General features: G+C 37.5%; 1 protein-coding gene across 1 annotated transcript in view; it reads right to left on the reverse strand.

The window, feature by feature from the left end:
* DLGAP2 (DLG associated protein 2) overlaps positions 1-24,286 on the reverse strand; it is a 386,085-nt gene that overhangs the window by 50,739 nt on the left and 311,060 nt on the right. Inside the window, exons 8-9 of the mRNA XM_026072046.1 lie at positions 19,614-19,825; positions 2,921-3,068 (exon numbers count right to left, since the gene is read on the reverse strand). Of these exons, the coding sequence (XP_025927831.1) occupies positions 2,921-3,068; positions 19,614-19,825 (360 nt within the window). The remainder of the gene's footprint in view (positions 1-2,920; positions 3,069-19,613; positions 19,826-24,286) is intronic.

Below are 24,286 nucleotides of genomic sequence, written 5' to 3' on the forward strand. Positions count from 1 at the left end.
GAACCACGTTCAGCTGCGAAGGGCCCTAAATCAAACTCTTGCCTCCTGGATAACCACGTAGCCATTCAGCTACTGTGTAAAAACTGGACGCAGCCACTACTGCTGCCTTGTCCCCAGCAGCATTATTCTAACTATGAAACTTCTCCGGCTGTGTTGGCTGAGGAACCCTCTCCGTCAGAGTGTGCTAGAGGTGCCCTGAGAGCACGCCCCGGCCTGGGCCCCTCGGGGGGTCTCAGCACGAGCCTCCAGCTCCCCGGAGGGCTCGGCCAGCAGCCTGCGACTACCTGCTGCGCCTGCAGGTTGGGCATGACGCAAAACTGTAAATGCGGGGGTAGCCTTCATGCTAAACAGGGCTTAGGCAGGCTGGCCAGGGTTAGGGGACCTCTCAAGGGGAAACTGCATATTGCAGTTTTGAAGATGAGAGCCTAAACGCTACCTAAATCATTTTTTTAACTGCTTTTCTGAAGCTGGCCCTAACTGTCTCTGGAATGTGTCTGAATAACTCAAAATAGTGTTTATCCAAAGCCAGATGGGAAGCTAAATATTGCAAAGACAAATACAGGACCTTCTGATATGTCCTCCTGATAGTAATTTTTAAAAAGAGAGTGCTAGAATTCAGAATCAGTACAAATATCAAGTCAAATTCTTAACGTCACTAAACAGCACATCTAGTTGATATTACTTTTTATATAATGCTGTTAAGTACATTATTCATTATTACYGTTCCTAGTACATTATTCATTATGGAAACAGAATGACTGCAAATGTTTCAAATGTTTCAGGATTTTGATTAAGTAAATGGAAATTTCATACAGAACTTCTGATGACAATGAATAACTTATTTTAATTTTATTTAAGACATTTTGGCTACTAAATCTACTTTGAAAGGAATTACATTATCCTTCATAAAATATACTTCTAGTAAAGTTGACCAATGTAATCTCAAAAAGATTTAAAAAATCWTACTCTGAAATATTTTGCATATGTCATTGATCAAGAAATTCATGGTAATGTAGTCCATAAACACTGTATGTCCTAACCAATTCTTTCAAACTGTGCTCATCAACAGTAGAAAAACAAACATTTTAAAACTTCAATTAGAAACACAAGCTATGGAATCCAGGGACATTCTTGACTGTACCCCTGGTCAAGAGTGAAAGGGAAAGGAACTAATGAAAAAAGGCATTTAAAAATAGCCAAACTCATACAAACTGTTGTTATAGAAATGCGATAAGAACATGATGGTGTCATGGAAAAAGAACAGGAAACAGCAAAGGTTCAGAACTTGTTATTTTAATGCATTTACTTTGTATATTATTTAATATATTTATTACTGATTTTGAAATAGCTAAACAGTGAGGTAGAAAATATGTGTTTGACACAAAATTATGTAGATTAGTCAAGACTGAAAAATAAAGTAAGGAAGTGTATCCAGTAGGACTTAATTACACTGGCCAACTGAGCAATATAACTGCAAATGAAATCCATTGTGGACATCTTTCCGGGTAATGCACACTGGAATGAAAAATTTGAACTGCTGCTGAAACCAGTTAGGCATTATGGACAGCTCAGTGGACATTTTCATGCACAGAGATGGTCAAAAAAGCAGAAGATGTTAAGAGTAATTCTGCAGAATAGCATTATATAAGGTGACAACCAACACTTGCTTTGAATGCAAGATCTAATTCTTGTCAAACTTTGCCCAAAATGAAGGGTAATAAAAACAGAAACATCCAAACCAGGATAATAGAAATAATGGTAAGAAAATGATGTGAAGAACAGGTTTCACAAGAGAGCTATGCGAAATAACAAAAGGTTTGGAAAATGATGGAGTGACTGTTTCCAATTCTGACAAGTGCTATAGTTAGTTTCATGCCACATAAATTAAGGAACTTGACTGAACGGCCTTATTAGGAGACTAGTCCCTCCCAGCTCTCAAGTGACAGGGGAGATCAACATGCACTTCCAGAGGGCTATTCAGCCCACTTACARTGCCCATTGTCCTGGAAGAAACTATTTCTCTCCATTAACTACAGAGGAAGCTTTAGGCAACTGATTTCCTATCTGCTTATTTGCCTCAGTTAAGAGCCTCAAGTTAGGTGAGCTGAATCCAGGCCTGAATAGCCACGCAAAACAAATTGAATGTGCATGAATATAAAAATAATTTTAAAAGATTTTTAACATAAGCATTGTGCATAATTAGCTATTATACCTTTAGGTGCCTCATTAAAAGCACAAAGAAAAATGAAGTACAGATGCCTGGGAAGAGGGCAGGCCCAGCTGTCATGAGGCAATACAGAGAAGGAAGGTCATGACAAATGAACATTAGAAACATTGGAAATTTTGTGTAAAGTCCTCTGCTAACCAGAACATCCATAGAGCTCATACAGCTGTTTGCACTTCAGGCCGGCTTCAGAACTCACTTCAGCATGAATTAGTACTAACTAACCAATATAAAACCAGCGGAAAAGAAAATGTCTCTTCAGAAGTCCCCATACCTCGAATGTTTGATGGGACTTATTCTTTCACCCCAAAAGAGTAAGGGACTGAGTTCAGAGATGAATCTCTGCTTTCTAGGAATGTAAGTATTTTAGTCTATATCTTAGGAGTGTGTACTTTATGCTCAATCTATCTTCTAAATATTTCAAAATTTAATATAGACTGAAAAGGAAAATACCAATATTTACTTTTTTTATGCAAAAAGGAAAATATGTCTGATGGTGTCTCTTTACTTCTAATATTCAATGTTATTCTTGAAATTATTAATGGTTACATTCCTTAAAACTGAATTACTTTGACAATTTGCATCCTCAGTTTGATATTAAGTTAAAAAAAACAAAAAAAMCTAATAGCATCCACTAATAACAACTCTTGTTTCTGTGATTAATCTACAAGAAAAGTTATAACAAGAATTTCCCACCTGACTAACACAGCTGGCCTGACTGAGCGTGCTCACCGCTCTCATATAGCTCTGATTCCTTGAGCGAAACTTTGGGGAATTGTAGTTTGTGGAGGGATCCAGGTTGTGACCCCCAGGCACGTCACTTGCAGTTTGAAGGTAGCTCTGACTACAAAGGAAAGAGGAAGAAAAAAGGAAAGGGTGTAAAACTACAGATGGAATCAATTAGGACACTGAAGACAATAATTTGTATGAGACTCACAAATCCATTCCCCAGGGTCAAAATCTCTCTCTGTATAAAGCACCATAGATCTCTCGCAGTCAAAAGCCTTTACACAAACAGAGACTTTGTCTGTAATTCTGCTACCTAGATGATACAAAGTTTTAAACATCTTTATTGTATTTAAACATCATCAATCCTCCTGGCTATTAATGTTAAACTTTAATAAAAGAGAATGTCTAGGTCAATAGGAAAAAGAACTAGAGCTAAAGCATAACCAAAGTAACCTAAAATGCTTCTTCATAAATAAAAATGTTACTTGTCATCCATTTTTTATCAAGGTGTTATGCATCAAGAGACTTTTTATCTTCAAAAGACTGATATATATTTACAAAAGATCAAAATATTCTGTGCTTCAGCTAAAAAGATTGATTAATAAGATACTCAGAGCAACTGAACCAAGCTCTAGAAATGCTCTTCTTACAACATATCTTSCAGTTTATCAGATTGGGACCCTAACACCACACCCAGTCCCTCTTCAGTACCCTTTCACTGCAAAGGTATGTTAGTCTTCTTGCTTTATAAGTATATTGATTATCTGACACTTTAGGGGAAAAAAAACCCTAAGAAAAGAACTGTACTTTGCTTTGATTACAGAATTAAAAAAAAAAAAGTTGTGATTCAGTTGTAACTACCTTTGAAAAATCAGGATTTAGGAGTCAGATGTTGCTCCTCCCTAAACAGCAATGGACAAATTCATGAATGTTTTGAAAAATGTTGGGTTTAACATGGTAAATAGGCATTTCTTATATTTATTTCTTAAGGGTACGTTTAACAAAACCACAGTTTTTGCTAGAAACTGAATTGGTTGAATTGGTAATGCTGCCATTTCAGGCCAAGCTAGCAGAGTTACTCAGTGCAGCTCTGCTGTGACCGCACCAGAGTCAGTGGGAATTTCCCCATGGAAGAGGAAGTTTCTTCTCTGGAAGGGCCAGGGCACTCAGCAGATCAGAAAGACCACAGGTTCCACTCCTGGCTCTGAATGAGGCACAAACCAGGACCTTGTTTCTTAGACTGTATTTACAATACATTGAGCCTGAGGAAGGATGCATCAGCCTTCCTCACTAGGTGGACACAMACTTGAATTTGGGCTGGTCTTGAAGCAATCTTTGAAGTGCACTCAGAGAGGAATCTCAGGCCCTTTAGCACGGATCTGATTAGAGATAGCAAGTTGTGCTGAGCTCCACCTCCCTGTGTGGCCATGCCCTGTGAGATCGGAGATGTGAGACARCCCAGCATCCCTCACACCACCAGCTCCATGAGCAGATCGGATTTATAGACCTTCTGACCTTTTACTTGGGAAATCTGTTCTCAAAGACTTCTTGGCCATCTCAGGGTCAGCATAGACACAGCCTTACTTCCTCAGTGAATCTCCTACTGGCTGGGGTATTTGTTTCTTTAAGATGGGCTGCTTTCTCAAAAAAAAAAAAAAAATACAGATAGGTTTGGTTTTGTTTTCATCTTGGTGTAAGACAGACTTTTTTTTTAAATTCTTGAGAAATTACCCTGAAGGACAAACATTTTTTTTTTCTTGACTTTTTTCAGTGCCTTCCCTGAATTATCTTTGCAACCTCAAGACAGAGGTAAAGTTTGCAGAAATTGTGCTCTAACTACTAAAACAAAATCAAAAYGTATGAGATTGATGCAGGCATGTGAACATAGGTTAATTAAGTCATTACAAAGTCAAAGTGATTTGCAGATTAAGACATCTCTCTGACAGTGGGTCTAATTTGGTTTTAGATGATGAAAACAAGAACTGTAGCAGTATTTTTTGCTGCCATAGGTATGAGGACAAATATAATAGRTTAGACAAAATGGCATAGAGCCTCCCTATCTATATTTAGGTGTCAGATGCAAGTAAACCTCCTTTCCTCTATAAGCAGCAGGCTGATGACTGTCATCTGCGTTGACGAGTCCTGACTCTTTGCATATACTTTATTAAATCTGTCCAGTATTGTTAATTTTTTTTTTCCGAAATGGTAAGATGAGTTCCCTCTGGACCCTCTGCTTGTCATTGGGTGGTAAAAATTCTTAGGTTCTGAGTTCTGAAACAGTCTGTGAAAGAGGAATTTGGGGTTTCTTCATTAAAATATAGGATTTTCAGAGGCCACATAAGAAAAAGAAAGTGGCAATAGAAATAAATTGTTTATAAACTACTTAAAAATTAATTATGATTGGCTCCTAATAACTGGCTTCTTTGCTAAGTAATGCTCTAACAATCTAGTATTTCATTACGGAGATACCAGTTCCTTATGAGGTATTGCTATCATTAACCGTAATCAACAATTTCTACAGCAATAATTTATTAGGGAAGGAAGCCCAGTATACCATGGTACTACTAAGCAGCTGAGTTTTGATAGATGAGTTTGAACATTACCTGATAGTTAAATAATTTTTCACTTATCAGAGGAGAGCAATTTATTCAAAGGACTGTAGCAGAATAAAAGAAGTGCTACATATATTAYGCTGTAAAAGCAATTTCACAGCCATTCAATTAATACTTTGAACTTTCTTTCTGATAAAAAGAAATGATTGGTTTTCATTTCTACAATACACACTCAAATTAATCCTCTAGGATAAATGTCTCAGTGCGTGAAAAAAAATGAYGATCTTGCTACTACCATGATCCAGAACTAAAACACTATAGGCACAACAGTTACATAAGGAAATTGCTCTCAAATATTATTATCTGCTCAAGGAACTGTCATGCTTGTCAACAAAATACAGCACTCCATGTAACATTGGTAAATGCTGTTTTTTTAATGTCAGCCACTCTATCTATAAGCATGGGAACAAAACTCTTGACTTTCATTTCCAAAAAAGTACTGCTCTATCACTTTGATAAAAGAAAATAATTTTATTCTATGTTTTGTAATAAATGATCTTATATCTCAGCTGACCACTGATGAAGGGCAAGACAAGCATGAGCACCTGAGGTGGTTTGATAGTTCATCTCCAGTACCACAGAACAAATACACAGATTAAAATTAAGGAGGTGACTCCAAGGTCTGGTACTATGGATATAGAGGAAGAGATTGAGACTAACAGGAAAAAGTAAATTGGTATGTCAGTCTTCTTCGCATTTGCTTTTCTAAACAGCCAAGTTCTTAGGAGTGGATTCTTACATAAAAGTTTATTTGCTGTCTAGAGTTGCTTTCCCTTTTCCACTGGCTTCAGAGGAAGTCCAGGGCAGCGAGGAGGAGGTGCTTAAACTTGATGAGATGTGTCTTGTGAGCAAGCAAAGCTCAAAGTCTAGAGAAGCTTTTGGGAATGAGTCAGTCCCAGACTTCCCAGGTTCAATGGCCCTATGACCTCAAAGACCTCAAGAACTTCTACTCTAAGAAGAAAGGTTTAGGAGTCCCAGTGAAGATGGCTAAATTTGCAACAACACTTCCAGTACTCAGCAGATTGACTGAGCATATTCAAAGAAGACAAAGTMCCATGTTATAACTGCTTAAAGTGAACAACAGCACAACATGCTTATCTGGGGTAGTGTGTCTGGTTTTAGGCATTTCAGGTATCAAGTGACAGGGAAAGATGTTAGGTCCCATATTTCAAGAGCAAAAAACAGACAAAGAATAAGGAAGGGACAGCAGTCCAAACTGGGGTCCTGCTTAGAGGTTTCTGCGAATCTTGCATTACAACCTTCTTTTTACTGCAGCCCCAGCCCCAGAGCTCACCTGTACCAGTCCCCCTGAGTCCAGCTCACCTTCATTCTTGACCACCCCAGACCCTAATCCTTTCTCCTCTCTAGACCCTTCTCAATCCCCAGCTCCCAGTTCTACTCCAGAGCTTCCAATACCCCAGCACAGAAGCCAGTATTTGTCCTCTTCTCCTCTTTTTGTCCTTGGTAGACTTCAGAAGTACCCCTAATGCTCCCATCTGTCAGCAGAGCCCACCTCACACTCTCATCGGCTGCTACAGCAAGCTAATTCTGCTTTCTCACTGGGAGACATTGCTTCATCATTGCCTTCCACAAAAACAAAATCTCACCTTCTGCTTGAAAAAAACATTTGTACTTGCTCACACCTCACCAGGATCGAACTTTAAGAGTAAAAAGAAAAAAAAAAAAGCTGGAAAATAGCTGTTATTGTAGATCTGCTAGAAAGCAGCAAGATGCACTAAGAAAAGAAAGAGAAATGACAAGCACCTCTTTTGACTCCAGAAGACAAATCTCCTGTTATGTTTGCCATCTCATGTAGTCATCTTGCACAGGATCAAGKAGAGCAAAAATGCAGGAGCAAGTTTAGCTTTACTTATATTGCAATCAAAAAGCATTAGATGACACTTGCCAAGAGATTTCAGGAGATGGAAGAGCATGTTTACATGCCATTATCTTTCTTCCCGCTTATCCCATTTTGTCAGGAGAGAAAGAAGATGTTTTGAACTAGAGAGCTATTAAGAATGTGCTTTAATGAATGGAACAACCGTGTAAGCTAAGCTAATAACTGCAATCAAGCATTAACTAGTGCTGGGGGAAGAACCCTTACTTCCTTATCTTTAGCCATCTATTATTTAGTCATCTATTTCCTCTGCTGTTAACCATGTATCTTTAAAAGGAGCAAGATGCTTACTTTAGATGGACAGTAAATAACTTTTTCTCATTCTTTTTCCTAAATTGCATTGTTTTATATAACTTTGGGAAAGTTTATAACCATGGAATGTGTCCGAAGTGGTCCACCAACTTCAGCATGTAGTGTTGGGGGGATCTGAGGCAGTCTTGCTGWGGTCAGTACCTCAGTACTTTGCACCACTCACTTGAAGTATGCTATTCTGTGTAGTGCTGAGCCCATGCTTAGTCATCACTGTGTTCAAGTGCTGATGAACATCCGGGATTATCTGTGGCTTGTTTCCTGAAGTCTGTGTCATCACTCTATGATTAGTATTACTCTAAGCTAGAATTACAACCCACAATATTGTACTGTGCCCTTATACAACCACTGGATGTTCTGCAGAAGACAAAATTTTTTTGACATTTGGTGAAAAGCTATGTATGATAGTGCAACAACGTGGGATTACTTTCAGGACACCCTRAAATGCCAGATTTAGGGGAAAGAGCTGATATGGTCTTACAGCCAAGGTCAAAACAAAACAAAAAAACCCTGACTTCCCCCTACAAATTGGTATTCCTGTACAGCAGTACTTGACAGTCAAGACAACTCTAGTGAGAACATGCAGTGTATGAGTCCTGAGAAGGGAACCTCTATCACACAGATTTTTCTTTTGACTGCTTGTATTTTATTTTCTAATAAGTGACTGGTATCATATACTTTGGCATAGAGCTAATACCTTCTTTTTTTTTTTTTTTWAAAAAAAAAAAAAGCATGTACATGATGACAACAGTGTGATCCACTTGTCAAGATCATTCCTTGGACTATTCACACACAGTCAAAATAGTGATTACTCCCCAGAGTATCTGTTCTCTTACAAATGTTCAGCCACCAGTGCACCCCTGGGTCAAGCAGGTACCAAAAATGAATTAAAATCTTTTTTCCAATCCTGACTCCCTGCCTCTAAAAGTTACAGCAAGAAAGTCACCTTCTGAATTTGAATGGGTCTATCCCTTTATTAAGGGAGCATCAAATATAAAGAAAGTCCATTTTCCATCAAATTAATTTTCAGAATTGTAATATTCTAAAATTGTACTTTTTTATTTTCATGATCATCCCTGCATTTGTCAAAAGAAAAAAACTAACAATGAATGGGAGCATTAAAGCAAGTACAATCACCTCTGTTTAAATCAGTATATGCAATTCAGAAGTATCATTCTGGGACAAAAAAGATAAAATTTGTAGAAGAATTCATCCTGAGCATCTAAAAGGCAGGTGCATTAGGATTAGCAAGGTAGTGTAAGTTATCAAAACCTATTTTATTGAAGGATTTGCATTTCAATGGATATTCATTTCTCTATCCGGATCTATCTTAACTATGTCTTTGTAGGTACATAAAATAACTCATCGACCAGAATCTAATGATTAAACTTAGCTAGCAGTGTCATTGTATAGCAGCTTGGAGTCATACTGTGTCTCTGTGGATCCCTGCTGAAGTCAATAGAGCTCTGCATAGGAACACAGATGTGCCTGTGTGCAGTCCATTGGAGAACTCAGTATAGACATTAAGCCTGATGCTCCCTTAGGAACAGCACAGTGAGTCTGGTTTCTTTGAAATACTGAAAGTACGCATAAATCTGGTGAATTTATCTGTAGCAAARAGTTTCTTTTCTAATCTTTGTCAGACTAGAGCTTCTCTTTGATCAGGGATAGATATCAGAATTTGGTCCAGATTAATTTTTTAAAAAGCCTATATATTTCACCATTGACCTATCACCTCCTTTTAAAAAGGTGCCTGAGAGATATTGAACATTTGATTTATTACAGACTGTTGCTTCCCTCCCTGTCTGCTAATCACTGAATTGAAAATGAGTTCTTTTTATTATTTCAGTGAAAATAGGTGCTTTCYTAACTCTGTAACACCATCCTCCCAAGGAATATACCAAATATAACTTAATGATGGATTTTTATAGCTAGGGATTTAGTCATATAATTTTTAAAAAATAATTTTGTTTTSTTTTGTTTTAACTAAAGTCTCTAGACACTAGTGACACCAATACTTTGCTTCTCATTTAATTTACTCTTACTGCTCATCTTTGCTTATTATATTTCAAGAGGTTATAAGCAATTTAGAAACTTACCTCTACCAATTTTTGCTAGGATTAAGGCTCCAAGTTTCTGTAAGTCCTAGCTTGAGGCTTGTTCTGCTAAATCATTCTTAAATTCCTTAAGACTAAATCCAAAAGGGCACTGAGGAGACAAAACCCTATTAAAATTATCAGGACCGTGGCTTCAACAGGATTTAGGCTCCTAAATGCCTTTATGAAACCAGAATTTAGGGTTTAAAGCCCACCCATCAGTTCAAAGCATTAAATACCTAACTACATCTATCTAATTTGTCTATTTTGCTATTGCATCCCATCCTGGATGGCAACCCATCCTCTAGTTACATGCCAAAGTTAGAGCTTTCAAAGAAAGAGGAACATGAGGTATCCARGGATAAAGATCTCATCTAGCAGATTGGAGACGTATTCTCAAAACATCTTGTGTTCCCCTTCGCACTTCAGAAGAACCTGATCTGACTGCACAACTTGCTAAGTTAGTGCCACATCTACTAGAATGCCGAGAGAACCTTTCTCGCCGTTAACTACTCAGGGATTTTGTACAAAACGAAACAGAAGTGAATGAGAGGAAATAATCCAGAATACATCAACAGTCTGATGGTTTGGTCACTCTTCACAAAGATACAGAGGATGTAGACTCAATCAAGCCTGTACTCCAAATCATGCAGAATGTGGATGTAATAAAAAAGGTCTCATTTGGGAAATCTGAACTCACAGATACTGTTTGTAAGAGGTGACAGATGTGCACATAAAGCTAATCCTAAAAGTCTTTTCCCAGCATCCTATTTTGAGCTTGCCTTGGGGATTAGACAATGAGCTGGTCAGCAACAACAAAACTTAGGCAGATGTTACTGCAGAAACTCAGGTGCATTTAAAGTATCATGTAGCAGTTTAGTAAATGGATCTCAGGATCTAAGCAGAACTTAAATATTGGATTTAATATTACGTGCCTAAATCCCTTTTGGAATTGGGGCATTCATGATGTTCTCCAGGGAGCTATTTCACTTTTTTTTTTTTCCTTTAACTTGCTACATGTGCACATTTATGTGTACACATAAAACCATAACTAGGCAAAACAAATGTAGACTACAGACCATTAGGATTCAGTAAAGCATCTGAGCATAAGCTTCATTTAAACATGTGTGTAATTCCATTAAAGTCAATAGATCTTAAGCAAATAAGGGATCTTCCCATACTGTAGTGAGGACATAGATGAGACTATGTAATTTCTAAAAAAAATTGGAGTATAAGTGGGAGAAATGGAAATATATATGTAATTTCTGCTTTTTAACCAAAAGCACCCTATTTTTCAAATCCTTGCCTGAGGCAGAGTGTTTTTACAAGCATATTTTTTTGTTTCATTTATTTTTTATAAAAAGCAAAACAAATGAGAAATACAGCTCTTGATCCAGCCTTTCACATGACAAGTGAAAGTAAAATATTTTGGGAAAGCAGGAGTGAATAGGCACTTTACTATAAAAACAGAAACACATTTACTCTCGGATCTCAGTGCCTGTGCTTGTGCCACTGGCCTGAATCTTACTGCATTTTCACTGCACTCCATCATATAATTGCATCTTTCTGACAAAAGACTGTTTTATTCCTGAGAAGACTCTGCTCTTTGGTCAGACCCTTTGAGTCCCCTTTCTGTACCTAATCCAGAGTAATACAATTCAGCCCTACAATATAAAGCTGGTATTCTCTAAGGCAGGAGATATGGGTTCAATCACTCACTGGGTTTCAAAAGAACGCTGGTGAAAGGCAGCTGCTGCTTCTAAGAAAACATGGTGCCTTATATTGCTTAAGAGCATTTCCTGTTATTCTGCAAAGGAGGAAGGGATGGGGACCTTCTTCTGACCCCGTAAAAGATGCTTCCTAGATAGCCAGATAACTAGTTGCCCTTCATCAGCATTCCCTCTTAACCCTGTGGACTAATCTAACCCAGATCTTATTGACTGTAGCAGAGAACACTATCACTGTGCCAGTGGCCCGCTGATTGCCTTATTAGTTGATAAGGCTTTGTAATTAGCCCTCAAACTCTCTTCAGTAAATCTCCAATTTCACCCYTCAGAGGCTCTGAGCAGATACTACTACACTATAGGGCCTCAGAAAGCTGCTAATGAAGTGTGTAATGAGGCTTTTTAGAGTTGGAAGATTGAAGAAAAAAAAACAAAGATAAATAAAAAGCATATAAAAGATGAGAGCTACTTTTCTAGTGATTTTTCCCATCTCTTCTATTGAAAATATTCCTCAGGTGCAGCTTCTAAGTTATTCCTACTTTAAAATGCAGATGGAGATTTAAGAATAAATTGAAGTTTACTCTTAAAAACTAAAAAAAAAGGCTTGCATCACTGATGTGCAGCAATGGATACCATTGAAATATTGCATTAATTTCTCTAGCAAGGAATCTGTACTTAAATCTCAGTCTGTGAAGGTTTTGCGGCACCTCCTCCTCCACACACACACACACACACACACACACTTAACTCCAGCCTATAATATCAAGATTGCTCTCTCTGTACCTAACAAACAGTATTTCACTAGGATAAAAGCCCACAAATTTGTCCATCACTAAAGGATATGATGTTAGCACTGTCAGGGCAAAGATGGATGAAAGAACGGAGGTTTGGTCTCATGCAGTATTTCCAAACTTCTCATTTTGTTTTCACTTTCTCATGTAAGTGTGCTATTAAGAGTTACAGATGGTAAGAATTTTTGTAAATGGAGATTCCTCACACATCTTAGAGGATCCAAAGATCTACCAGACTTCCTACTGACCCAAGAGCTCTGACAGATAAGCTATGGCAGATATTCTTGTAGCATTTTCATCACAGAATGGTTGAGGTTGGAAGGGACCTCTGGAGATCATCTAGTCCAAACCCCCTGCTCAAGCAGGGTCACCTAGATCACATTGCACAGGATCAYGTCCAGGCAGGTTTTGAATATCTCCAGAGAAGGAGACTCCACAACCTCTCTGGGCAACCTGTTCCAGTGCTCTGTCACCCTCACAGTAAAGAAGTTTTTTTTCATGTTCAGATGGAACCGCCTGTGTTTCAGTTTGTGCCTGTTGCCTYGCGTCCTGTCTCTGGGCACCACTGAAAATCCCCTTGCTGTGTGCTTTGGCCCTTTGGCAACATTTCCATCGCTATTATAGAGTCTGCAGAACAGAACATGTRGATATGTGTTAGGCCATAGTCCACATATTTTTAAAGTCAGGATAAGTTAGTATGGCCACAGAGAGATGCTTTTATTCTGAAAAGGGGAAGGCGGCGAAAGGTTAGTTTTAACTCAGATCAGTGCATTAATTTGGTTCACCATAAGCCCAGGATGCACTTGTGGCTCAACCATTTCAAGTCACACTTAGGCATATTAGCTTAAAGTACTGATTGAAGTGGTTTTGCATTGAGATATCAGATTGTGAAATAGAGTAGCTGAAATGTAGGCATACACTGAGTTCTTCAGGTGTGCTATGGGCATTGATAACATCCAATGCAGAGGAGGTTACAAACATTTGAGGGGAATACGGCTGTTCGTATAGTGAACATGACTCAGAGTTCAAGACGCTYATTTCCATATAGAGGCCAAAATCTGCTAGACACTTAAATGGAGAATATACTCAAGACAAATCAAAGCATCACTGATACTGTACTGTGTTAGTCCACCATATCACTTGTATTATGAAAGATTTCTCTCCAATTTGAAACACTACATTTTTATACTATCTATCTGCTTACATGCCTTTTTGCCTGCTCAGCCATAAACTTAAGGTATCTGGAGTACCAGCTGCCACAGTAAWGTCTGCCATTAGAGGATCAGGAAACAAAAGTACACATTGCCGATGCTGTTTTTATTTTATTGTAGCTTAACCTATTTCATCTTCATGTTTTCAGCATCTAGTTTCCCATGAGTCACTTCAGAGCATAATGGAAAACTTCAGCACAGCACGATTATTCATTTGCATGAGTGAAATCAGCATAGGTTCAAACAGAATGTTTTAACTCTGGGCTAAATGCCACTGTTACCCCTTTTGATTCAATAGTTAGGTGGTTTTCRGAGTCTTTCACGACACTTCAAAAAGGAGATACTGATAATGGAACTTGCTCTTTCTACAGTGCTATCCTGTTCATTTACATAAGCAGTATATGATCTTCTGAATACAGGAAGCACCAAATAACTGAAACATTGTCTTCAGTCATAGTTAGAAATTTTGTTCCATCACCTAGCCCCAAATTCTCTTTTTTATTTTCAGCTTTCTTTTCAGGATCACAGAATATTTGGCAGTTTTGCCCAGCTTTTAGCTGTTTGTCACAAATACAGAGAAATGACATTCAATCTAGACAGCACTTTGCACATAACTTTACTCAGTTGGAGTGATACCCTTATAGATCATGTAGGTCAGTCTCTTCCAGGCTGTTTTGACCTTTACCGCAAATGAAAGCACCTACCAGCTCCAACACAGTTCAATTGCAGTCCCAGCAGAAGACAATGGACAATTGAAAAGGTTTGCATTTCAGCTCAGAAAGACCTATATCTGTCTATAGGATCCCAAATCTGACATCCAAAAAACTTTGTGTGTCTAATCATAAAACAAAGTCTAGGTGACCCTACTTAAGCAAGGAGATTGGACTAGATGATCTCCAGAGGCCCSTTCCAACTTCAACCATTCTGTGATTCTGCGAAAAAAGTTTTATATTTTTTTTATCCCCTGATAAGTGGGAGTCAAGATAATTTCCACAACAAATGGGAGTGCTGGCACTATCTCTAGAAAGCAAAAAGTTGGATTGGAAGCAGATTCAAGCATCTGTTCTGTCTCCAACAGCAAGMTTTATTGTATTATATTTCACTCAAACACAATTTTATAATAATAGATTACATTGGTCTTTCACCTGATGTTATAATAGTAAGTAGTGCAACATCCTACTTATTCTTTTGAAACAGCACTCACAAAGAAAGACTTAAAGTATATTCATCTTCAGAGAGTAAAATGTAGATATCTAGATGCATTTAATTTTTGAAAAATCCAMCAAAATTTAAGTCACTTTGGCTGTACCTGTACTCAGAAATAACCCAGGTCCATTCTCTGACCATTTGGCTGACTGACCTGTRCAGTATAACTTTCTTACCATATGGAAAAGGGTGGCTGCAACTAAACAGGCTAATCCCTGAAATACGTCTGGGTGCTACATAGCAGAGAGCCAGCTGACCTAGGCTGAAAGTGGACCAGGGATCATGCTAGCTGTGCTAATGGTTTCACAGATGTGGAGATCAGATGTCAGAGTTTGGGTCCATGTCCTCCTGCCAACATTTGCATAAACAGCAGTGGTCAGACCCAGCACTTCTTTCTTATTCCCACTTGTATTAAAACATACTCCTTTCCAAGAGTTACTTAAAAGGAATGAATTCAGAATTTAAATGGTTCTGTTAAATCAGTTACGTATACCTATTTGTATGTTGTTAAATACAATAATTTATTCAAATATGAATATGCATTTTTATTGTTTATGATTTTTTTAATGTTCAATTTGCTGAGGAAACATTTTTGAACAACATGAAACAAAAAATAGAGGCCAGTTACTTTTTTCAAAATAGAAATGGCTTAAATTGAAAAAACAACTCTGCAAAGGTGCCTGATAAAACTCAGAGGAGAGGCATATAACATATCAAAGGTTTGTTGAATGTTAAGTGAAGCCTTTTTAATTGTCATTCTATSCTGTTCAAGATTGTGATAGAAAACTATGCTTATTCTCATGAAGCCCACATATATACATATTGCAGCCTATGCATCTTTTTATACCACTGAAAAAAATCAATATTTGTATTACAGGTTTACTGGTGTTCTTTCAGAACTCAGTTCTGAGCTGTACTGTCCATTCATGCAGAGGACTAAGGGAGTATAAGCACCATTTTATTTCTGTGTATTAGCTCTCTCCACCCTGATAAACAAGCTAAAAAGCCAGTTAATGYAGCTGACATCTTGAATTATGTAATTTCTCATAATACCTGCCAGAAATGCTATTCAGTCCTGCTGTACACGCAGGAATGCTGTTCAAAACCTTAGCTTCTGGCTCAGCAGCATGATCAGCGGTACAAAGGGTACTCAGCATGTAACAGGGATTACTGACCTGTGCGGGAGGAGGACAGAAAACTCTATTACCATAATCCTTTGCTATATCCTTCATACAAATCTGTCAGCGAGACAGAGTAGTACTGGGACGAGATGGCTTGTGGTGAAAACACAGGTTTAGGATCAGCACTGTGAATTTTTGTGAAACAAGAAATTTTCTGTCTTCTTGCCCAAAGTGATACATAATGACAAGGGCTGCTGGAATTTGCAGATTTTGTAGAAAGGACATATATGAACCAGAATATTTGTCATATTTCTGCCTAAAGTTCACTGGAAGTAATGTGTATGCCTAGCTGGCAGATTCAAGGTACTGTCACTGAATTTAAAAGAAGAACCAGGATTTTAAAGATACGTGTCAGCAACAGTCTGGCTGCTCAATTATCTAATGCAGTGTTTACGACAAATCCTCAACAGAGCCCTTAATAATATTTCACAATATTACAACAAACTTCCTCCTGTTCTGACTGCAGTTAGTGGCAACTATGCTGTTGAATCCTTTGGGACCATGAACAGGCACAGCTGTCAATCCTACTATATTGCATCAGCATTGCACTGGTGTTCTTAACAAATATACATTGAATGGCATATTTGCAATACATGGAAAACTGACAGAAGACACACCATTTAATATTGACCTACTAACCTGCCTTCAGCATTTAATAGATCAGAAAAACTTTCCTTTTGGAACATATCTTTGTTTAAATATGCATGTCTCTAGATCCTGAGTAGATCAGTTCATAGGCTTGGGGAGGTCTAGGGTAGGTGTTGAGAGCTGCCACTCACACAGAATCACACTTACTGGAAAATTTGTACTGTTACCAACCTTAGCTTGTTGGAGGGCCCTACTGTGGCCTAGGACAAAGAATAGAATAAAATATATTTTATTTGGCCTAAATACTTGCACAATTAAACTGTCTCCAGACCAAGTTACTACTGAAGAAGCTCATGGATTTAGTGATAACTCTCACTGTTTTGGTTTCTGGATGAACTTTCTTCTTAGACTGTTATAACATTTCCTAAGTATGTCCATCCCTGACAGCTTTCTYGTGTTTACATTTTGTCTAGGGCTGGATCCCATAATTCAGCTGCTGTCTGGCAAACTATCTGCCCACCCTTAGATCTAGCAGATCCATTGCCTTTTCACCTGTAAAAGGCATACCTCGTACCTTATATAGGCCTTCTATACCWGTTGTAATATAAGGCATACCTTATATCTGTTGAAAGGACAACCAATATCAATATGTAGTTTTGCTGACACAGGAGTGCCAGCTTTAAGACAACATAGGAATATTTTTGTCAACAGGTGCAGAACATTCAGTAAGATTTAAAACTGCAGAGATATGCTCAAATGAATGTTTGGCATTCCCCTTTAGTCATTACTTAACGTTGGCATCCCCTGATACTTTGAGATCTAACTGATGGTGTGCTTGCTACTCTCCTTGGACTCGGTGGCTTCATCTATATAAATACATTAACCAGTGCCAGGGCCTGGTCTTTGGCCTTGAAGCCAACTAGCATTGTCTGGCCATATCCATACCGTTAAACTCTTTACCCTCCAAAACAGAGACGCTGCATCCGAACTGCCTTTTGGCCTATACCAATGCCCAGAACATACCCAGACACTCCTGGGACACTGTTAGTTGACCCAGACAAGTTTGCCAGGGATCATTCCAAAAGCTTGACAGGGAACATGGCCACATTTCAGTGCTCAGACCTGTGCCCTGGCAATGTTTAATTTACTAGGTGGYTGATGTATGAAAGCCTGAGAGAGCTGACTACTCTCCTTTTCCCATGCCCCTCAAATGGGCCACTCTTTTAACAAGCCACAGACCTTAGATCACTGTCCACCAGCATGCTTTATTCCACAAGGATAATTGCCCTTTTGCAAGACCAGGCAGGACAATAGCAAAGGTGGCACTGACTCTTCAGCAAATAATTGGTGGGAGAGAGATGCATTAAATATTTCATTGAGGTTCTCTTATAAAGCAATGGCATTTTCCCTGATATCTAGCAGCTTTCACAGTCATTTGCAAGAAAATCTTGGACTGAAGAATTCACAAAATACGCCTTCACCATTGCTGAGAAGTTATGTACTCTTCATCCTGAGGGACCTTTACTCCCACCTCAAATACTTATGACCTGAAAATTCATCTCCTTCTTTGTTTCCCTGGTACTTTCACAGATTCTTACTGAACCAGTTGATGCAGCCAGGCATGCCTTAAACCTGAAATTCAGCCCAGATACAACAAATATGAATGTTGCCTGCAACCACTTTCTTTATGAGCTTGTTTTTCCATCTTTGAAAATCAGTCCTTCTACCACCCATGGGGCTGACAACAATACTTATGTTCTAGGCCATGGTTTYAGCTTTTGAAATAATTTTATAGCAAAGCCTTTATACTCGCACAGAACTTGATTCTGTTGCCTAAACATAGGCCTTTGGCACCATCCGAGATGCTGTAAGGTTTCCTATCTGGATTTTAGTTGCCAATCCAGAGGAGAAACCTGTCAGTCTTGTTTCATGATGTCTTGAAATTAAGATTTCAGCATCTCCAGCATCCCATGGTACAGATGCCTATGTTCATTCATCAGAATTGAGCCTACAGAGTTGCCTGAGCAAGCTAGACAAAACAATGTAGTTAACTGTTYGCTTCAGTAATAGTGAAAGTTTTTCTTCCAGTTTGCAAGCTAAATAATTCAATTTAATTAAGTCAAAGGAATTTTTGCCTAAGGTTTCTGTTTTGCTTTGTTTTGTTTTATGAAAGGGTGAGTCACTATGGTACACTATGCATGGTATTACCTACAGAACAATAAGCAACCTTTGATCAAAAGTTTCACTCTTAATTTCTTCATTTTATGCATTTCTCTCAGGCAAAAAGATCAATTTTCTAAGCTGTGAGAAACACCCAGTCACATTAATAGAAGCTCAGATTTGAAACCAGGCTACAACTTTGRAATTGTCTTCAAAAATATACTTACAGTTTTGTTATAAAGTGGTATATWGAAAGGATAAAAAGGAGAGAGAAATAAAGATCTATTGGAAAACATACATAAATACATACTTTCCTATAATTTTAAAATATGTGTTAGTTATTTGATAGGCCATATTGTAGCTGTTATGAATACACACAAATCAATCAAACACAACCCTCCACAATGTGTTTACATGAGTATGATACAGTAYAGCTGGTACGTAGGGAAAGTATCATACTAATAAATACGGTGTAAGATACCATATATATGATACATATTTGCTATTTTATCTACTGTAAAAAAGCATGTATTTTCTATTTCAGAGAAAGATACAAAATAACAAAGGATTACAATACCAAAAAATCCTTCTAGAGGTAATATTCAGAATGTTAAAGTTTGGATACAAAGATGGATATATTTCCTTTAGTAAACATAACAAGCTTTCTTAGTAGCAGGTTTGTTATAAGGGTAGAAGAAGATGGCAATTTTTCATCCAGTAATCAATCTAATTTAAAATGAAATGATGAGACACTTAAGTTAGCTTTTTAACTACGGTATTATATTTTCTTGTGAATACTGATCGCTATCAATAAAACACATGGAAAAATGACACAAGTCATTGCAGCCTTCAGTAAGACATACTACATGGTATAGTGAAGCTTACTTTTGATGATCTCCCAGTGGTCTCTGTCCAATGGATTTTAATAACGACTCTGGTCGAACTGCTACTTTCGGTGATGTCTTGGGGCTAGTATCAGAATCTCCACTTTCTTCATCTCCCATGGCCTTAATATAGCTCCCACTCCTCATTCTTCTGCAGGGGATTTCYTCATCTTTCCCACCAGCAGGGTATCCTCCCCATTCATCCTGAGGCACCTAATGGAGAGCATCAAGCACACATGCAAAATGTGCATTATTCTTTCCATATACTGAAATACTTGCTTCAACTTTTCATTTTACAAAGATAAATTATGTGAATTTTTTGTACATCAGAAACAAAGCACTTAGGAAGAACATTTCTAAAGTCTCCAAATGATCTGGAAATCTTAATCCCAGTTTCAGGAGCAGTTTATAAATGTTAGAACCTAAAGAACAATCAAGTCACTGCTTGTCAGCTGAGCTGCAGTAACTATCTGTACAGATGCTCTAAATTGCGGTAAATGGCTTAACTTAACCTCTGTTAAAAGCTTCCACACAGATTTTAAGCGAATGAACAGTAAGTTGATCATGTATCTCAGACCTAAAACTTATTGAAAGCTGAGCACTTTTGAATATTTTACCCACTCTCCTTACATGGGACTTTGGCATTTTTTCAGAAAGAGGAATGAAGTATTTAATTAAAATTAAGCTGTGATTTTGGCATAAAYGGATGGAATTCTGAGTTAGGGCAAACTTCTGTGAAAAAAGGCAAATGTAATTTGTCATTTTTTCTTATTTAGAAACAGCAAAATACTTCATAGAAGCTGTAACATATCAGGAATGTAAACAGTTAATTATTAATTCTGTATAGCCGAGGCTGTTTTCATACAGTTGAGGTGCTTTTTCAAATAGTAAGTCTGGTGACCAGACAATCCATAGCTGGTGGATATCTGTCTGTACCACAAACTGGCAGAGAACTGAGTAGGAGTAGAATTTCCAATCCACAGCAAAATCAGCCTTGTTTTAAGACTCCTGGGGAAACTCTCAGCAAGCCTGTCTCTGTCAGTGTTACAGWTTCTTTGCTTTTTGTTTAATCTTCCAAGGTGCTAAATCCTCTGGTCCTAATCCAGAAATGCACTTAAGCATTTTCTTGAAGTGTATAGGCAACTCACTGAAATCCATTGTAATGACTCGTGGTTAAAAAGAAGGATGTGATTAAATGCTTTGGTGGACCAGGGCTGATGCACTTGGYAGCATCAAGTCCTTTATCAGCATAATGACTTATAATATATTACACAGAACAATGACAYTATTTACCAATATACTATAAATCAGGACTTCAAGTTAAGCAATATATTAAGGAGTTTTTGCAAAGTAGGATGTCAGATCAAGACTTTAAGTCAAACATATTTGAGACTTTCTACAAACAGAGTTCTCTGAGGAACAGACGGAAATGCTCCCACTGATTTCATCAGGCTTGGAGGCTAGATTTAAATTACTCTCCCTGTCACATTCTCCCTGTCATCTCTACTGCCCTTACAAGACACATGAATTAGCCATGCACTAGGTGAACAGACATGGTGCTTTGAGTTCCAAAAAGGGATCCACGTGGAAATGAAATTTTAAAAGAGGGGGAAACAAGTAAAGACAGAGATATTAAATTAAAGTAACAAACTCAGCAGAGAAAAAGAGAGACTGAAGATGAAGTCAGAAAAGAAGAGATGAAGATTAGAAAAATGTTGGAAAGAAATATCTCAGAAAAATTATGAATTATATTCGTATATAAAGTAATAGGACTGAATCTAAACAGAATATGGTTTAGATCATGCAAAGAAACAAACCCTTAATATTATTCTGCTTTGGATGGTGACTGGAAAGGGAACATGAAATATTTTCCCAAACTTGAAGCCTGTAAATGTAATATATCATCTTCATTTCTTCCTAAGACCCACTATGTATGAAATTTATGTTGGAGGAAGGATTTCTGAGATTCTGGAAAAACTAAAAAATATCTATGTGTAACAACAGTTGTAATAGCCAGACTCCTATAATAAACAAAATAAATGTATTTTCTTAAGCTTTATTACCCACAGCTGGCAATACTGTTAACTGTGAAAATCTGAATTAGCGTGCTATATTAAGAAAAATGAATCGATACTATACAAACATGCTCTCACTTTTTATTCTTCTTTATTACTTGGATGTAAGCATAGCTAACAACAAGAACCAAATGCTGAAAAAGCATTTATTGGCATATAGATGTGCCCACTGCAAGCTATATGGTTCAATTTTCTGTATTAAAAATGAATTATTACATTCATTCTTAATATTCTTTTTCAAAAACCTATAGCTTTTTCAAAGAAAAATTATTTTGGCTTGAAATTTCTCTCATTCATTTTAGCTTAAAGATATCACATAGAAAGTTTGAAAAGACATTGATCAATAACTTTATATTTACTCAAATACAAAAAACTTAGTTTCTCAACTTTCTTTTGTCTGATATTCCATGTTCACATAGCTAAATAATGATTTGGATCTAARTAAGTAAACACAGGCTTAATTGTAACTTGAACTTGAAATCTTATTTTTAAAGATAGGAATTGCTGATTTTCACATTAAAGTGTCTAAAAAATAAAGGCTTTTTTACTGTGATAAAGAAGTTTATGAGAACAAATCTTCCAGCTATATACCTCACTGCTTTTGTTGATTGAATTTCTTTCACTTCCTCAATTCATAAGTTAAATGAATTCCAAAGAAAGCTAAAAAATAAATAAGCCCCAAACCACATAAATGCACCAAGAACGCTTTTATCCCTTTTCTAATCAGAGTAACTTGTTGACAATCATAAAAGACTTTATGATTGAAAAAAAAGTTGTTTACAATAACAATATGTATATTTTTTGTTAACCTTGAGCCATTCAAAGGAGCAGAACACAATGAACACAGGGAAAATCTTCTGAAGCCTAGCACTGAAGTTTCACAACATTTTCTCTCAGAAGATTTTATGCAGGGCCTAGGAAAAAGCTTGGAGTCTTTCTACTGTCTTCAAAAGACCCCTGCATTTTTTTTCCCTCATGGATTAAGAATAACAGCAAAATTTGAGTCCCAATTCAGTCAGCACTGGCTCATCATTTACTTTAGCTGAGAGGTTAAATGCTTGGAAAAATCTTTTCAAATCCAGGCTATCTCAGATCCCAATATAGCCTTAAAGAAAAGCAAAAGGGTATAATAGTGCACAGAAAGATTTTTCTTTATTTTGAAATGTTAACAAAAATATTTTACAGAAAGTATGAGGGTCATTAAATATATATATCCCAAAACATGAAAAGGGCTTCACAGATTGCAGAAATGCTTTCTTACAATAGTTAGCAGTCCCTGAAATTCCCATCTGCAGGGTTTGCAACTGCTAATTGGGAATAATTACTCTAATTACCTACTTGTGTATAGTGATGAGTGCTGATATTTATAATTTCTAAAAAAGCCTTCCTCCTGTTTTACATGTTAGCATGAATCCTTGTATATGCAGTTTTTATCCACAGAGGAGTTAGACTGCATATTACCATATGAATTTCCTTTTGTAAGAACAACGAGCTGACAAGGTCTAGATATTTTCATTTAATTTTGTCATCAGCTGCTGATTTGGTTATAACTACTACAGAAATGATGAGTCTCTTTCACAAATTTAATGCATTATTGCTGTGAGGCACCAGCAGGTTCAGGAAATTTGAGGTTTCTCAGTTGTTCTGKTACTTTTTAAAATTGTTCTGGTACTCATTCACTATGATATCTTAGATTAGTTACTTAGGGACAGATTTAATAAACCACCTAGTACCTAAAACTTACCTTACTACATTTTATGCAGCTGATCCCTGGAGTGAACTCCACAACCTTAGGTAGGAGCCTAAATTTCCCCATAAAAGGCATTAAGGAGAGCTAGCTCCTGCAGAATAGGATCCAAAAGGAAGTAAAGAGCTCCCTTTAGCTAGCCAGCCAAAAAGCTGAGCATGAAGACAAGTCTAAAATCCTTCTCCTTTCTGGGGCTTACTGTATTTGATAACAGGTGGCAGGAAAGGCCTTCTGCCTTTCACCATTCATAGCCTGAGACCATGGTCTTTTCAAAGAATGGAGCAGGCTTTATTCTTTGCTTCTAGGACAAAAGTGCTACAGAAGTTGAAGACCTCAATGCCCTCCTTCTAAATAATAATGGTTAGAGTGCTCAGGAAGCAAAAGACTTAGGCTTGACACATAAGCTTGTGTGCTCTCCTCCTCTTTTTTTTAGCTCATCCCCTTTTCACGAAACACTCAGAGATTCCTGGGGGGAGGGCTGGGGAGAGCTGCTTAGAAGAGAAGAACTTCACATACAAGTAAGGTTGTGTTGTTGTAACCTTCTGATCCAGGCACTTACCTGGAAGAAGGGGCATTTGTTATAGTACCTGGGCCAAAGACTGCCCATGAATTTTATATGAACAGCATTTGGATAAAACTCATGGARAAATTTAACAAGGAAAGAAGTGCCTTCACTCCAAATGCCTTATAACCTGATGCTCAGGATGCTCTGAGGAATTGAGAAGATACAGGTGTGAACTCATGCAGGCTAAGGAAGAAACTGAATTTGAATCTTCACAGTGAGTATTCTAGACACTTTTTGGTTACTTAGAAACATTTCTCTGTTTTAGAAGAAAGGTTACTACCCTTGTA

Source organism: Apteryx rowi, unplaced genomic scaffold (assembly GCF_003343035.1).
Source record: "Apteryx rowi isolate R43461 unplaced genomic scaffold, aptRow1 scaffold_335, whole genome shotgun sequence".
Lineage (NCBI taxonomy): Eukaryota > Metazoa > Chordata > Aves > Apterygiformes > Apterygidae > Apteryx > Apteryx rowi.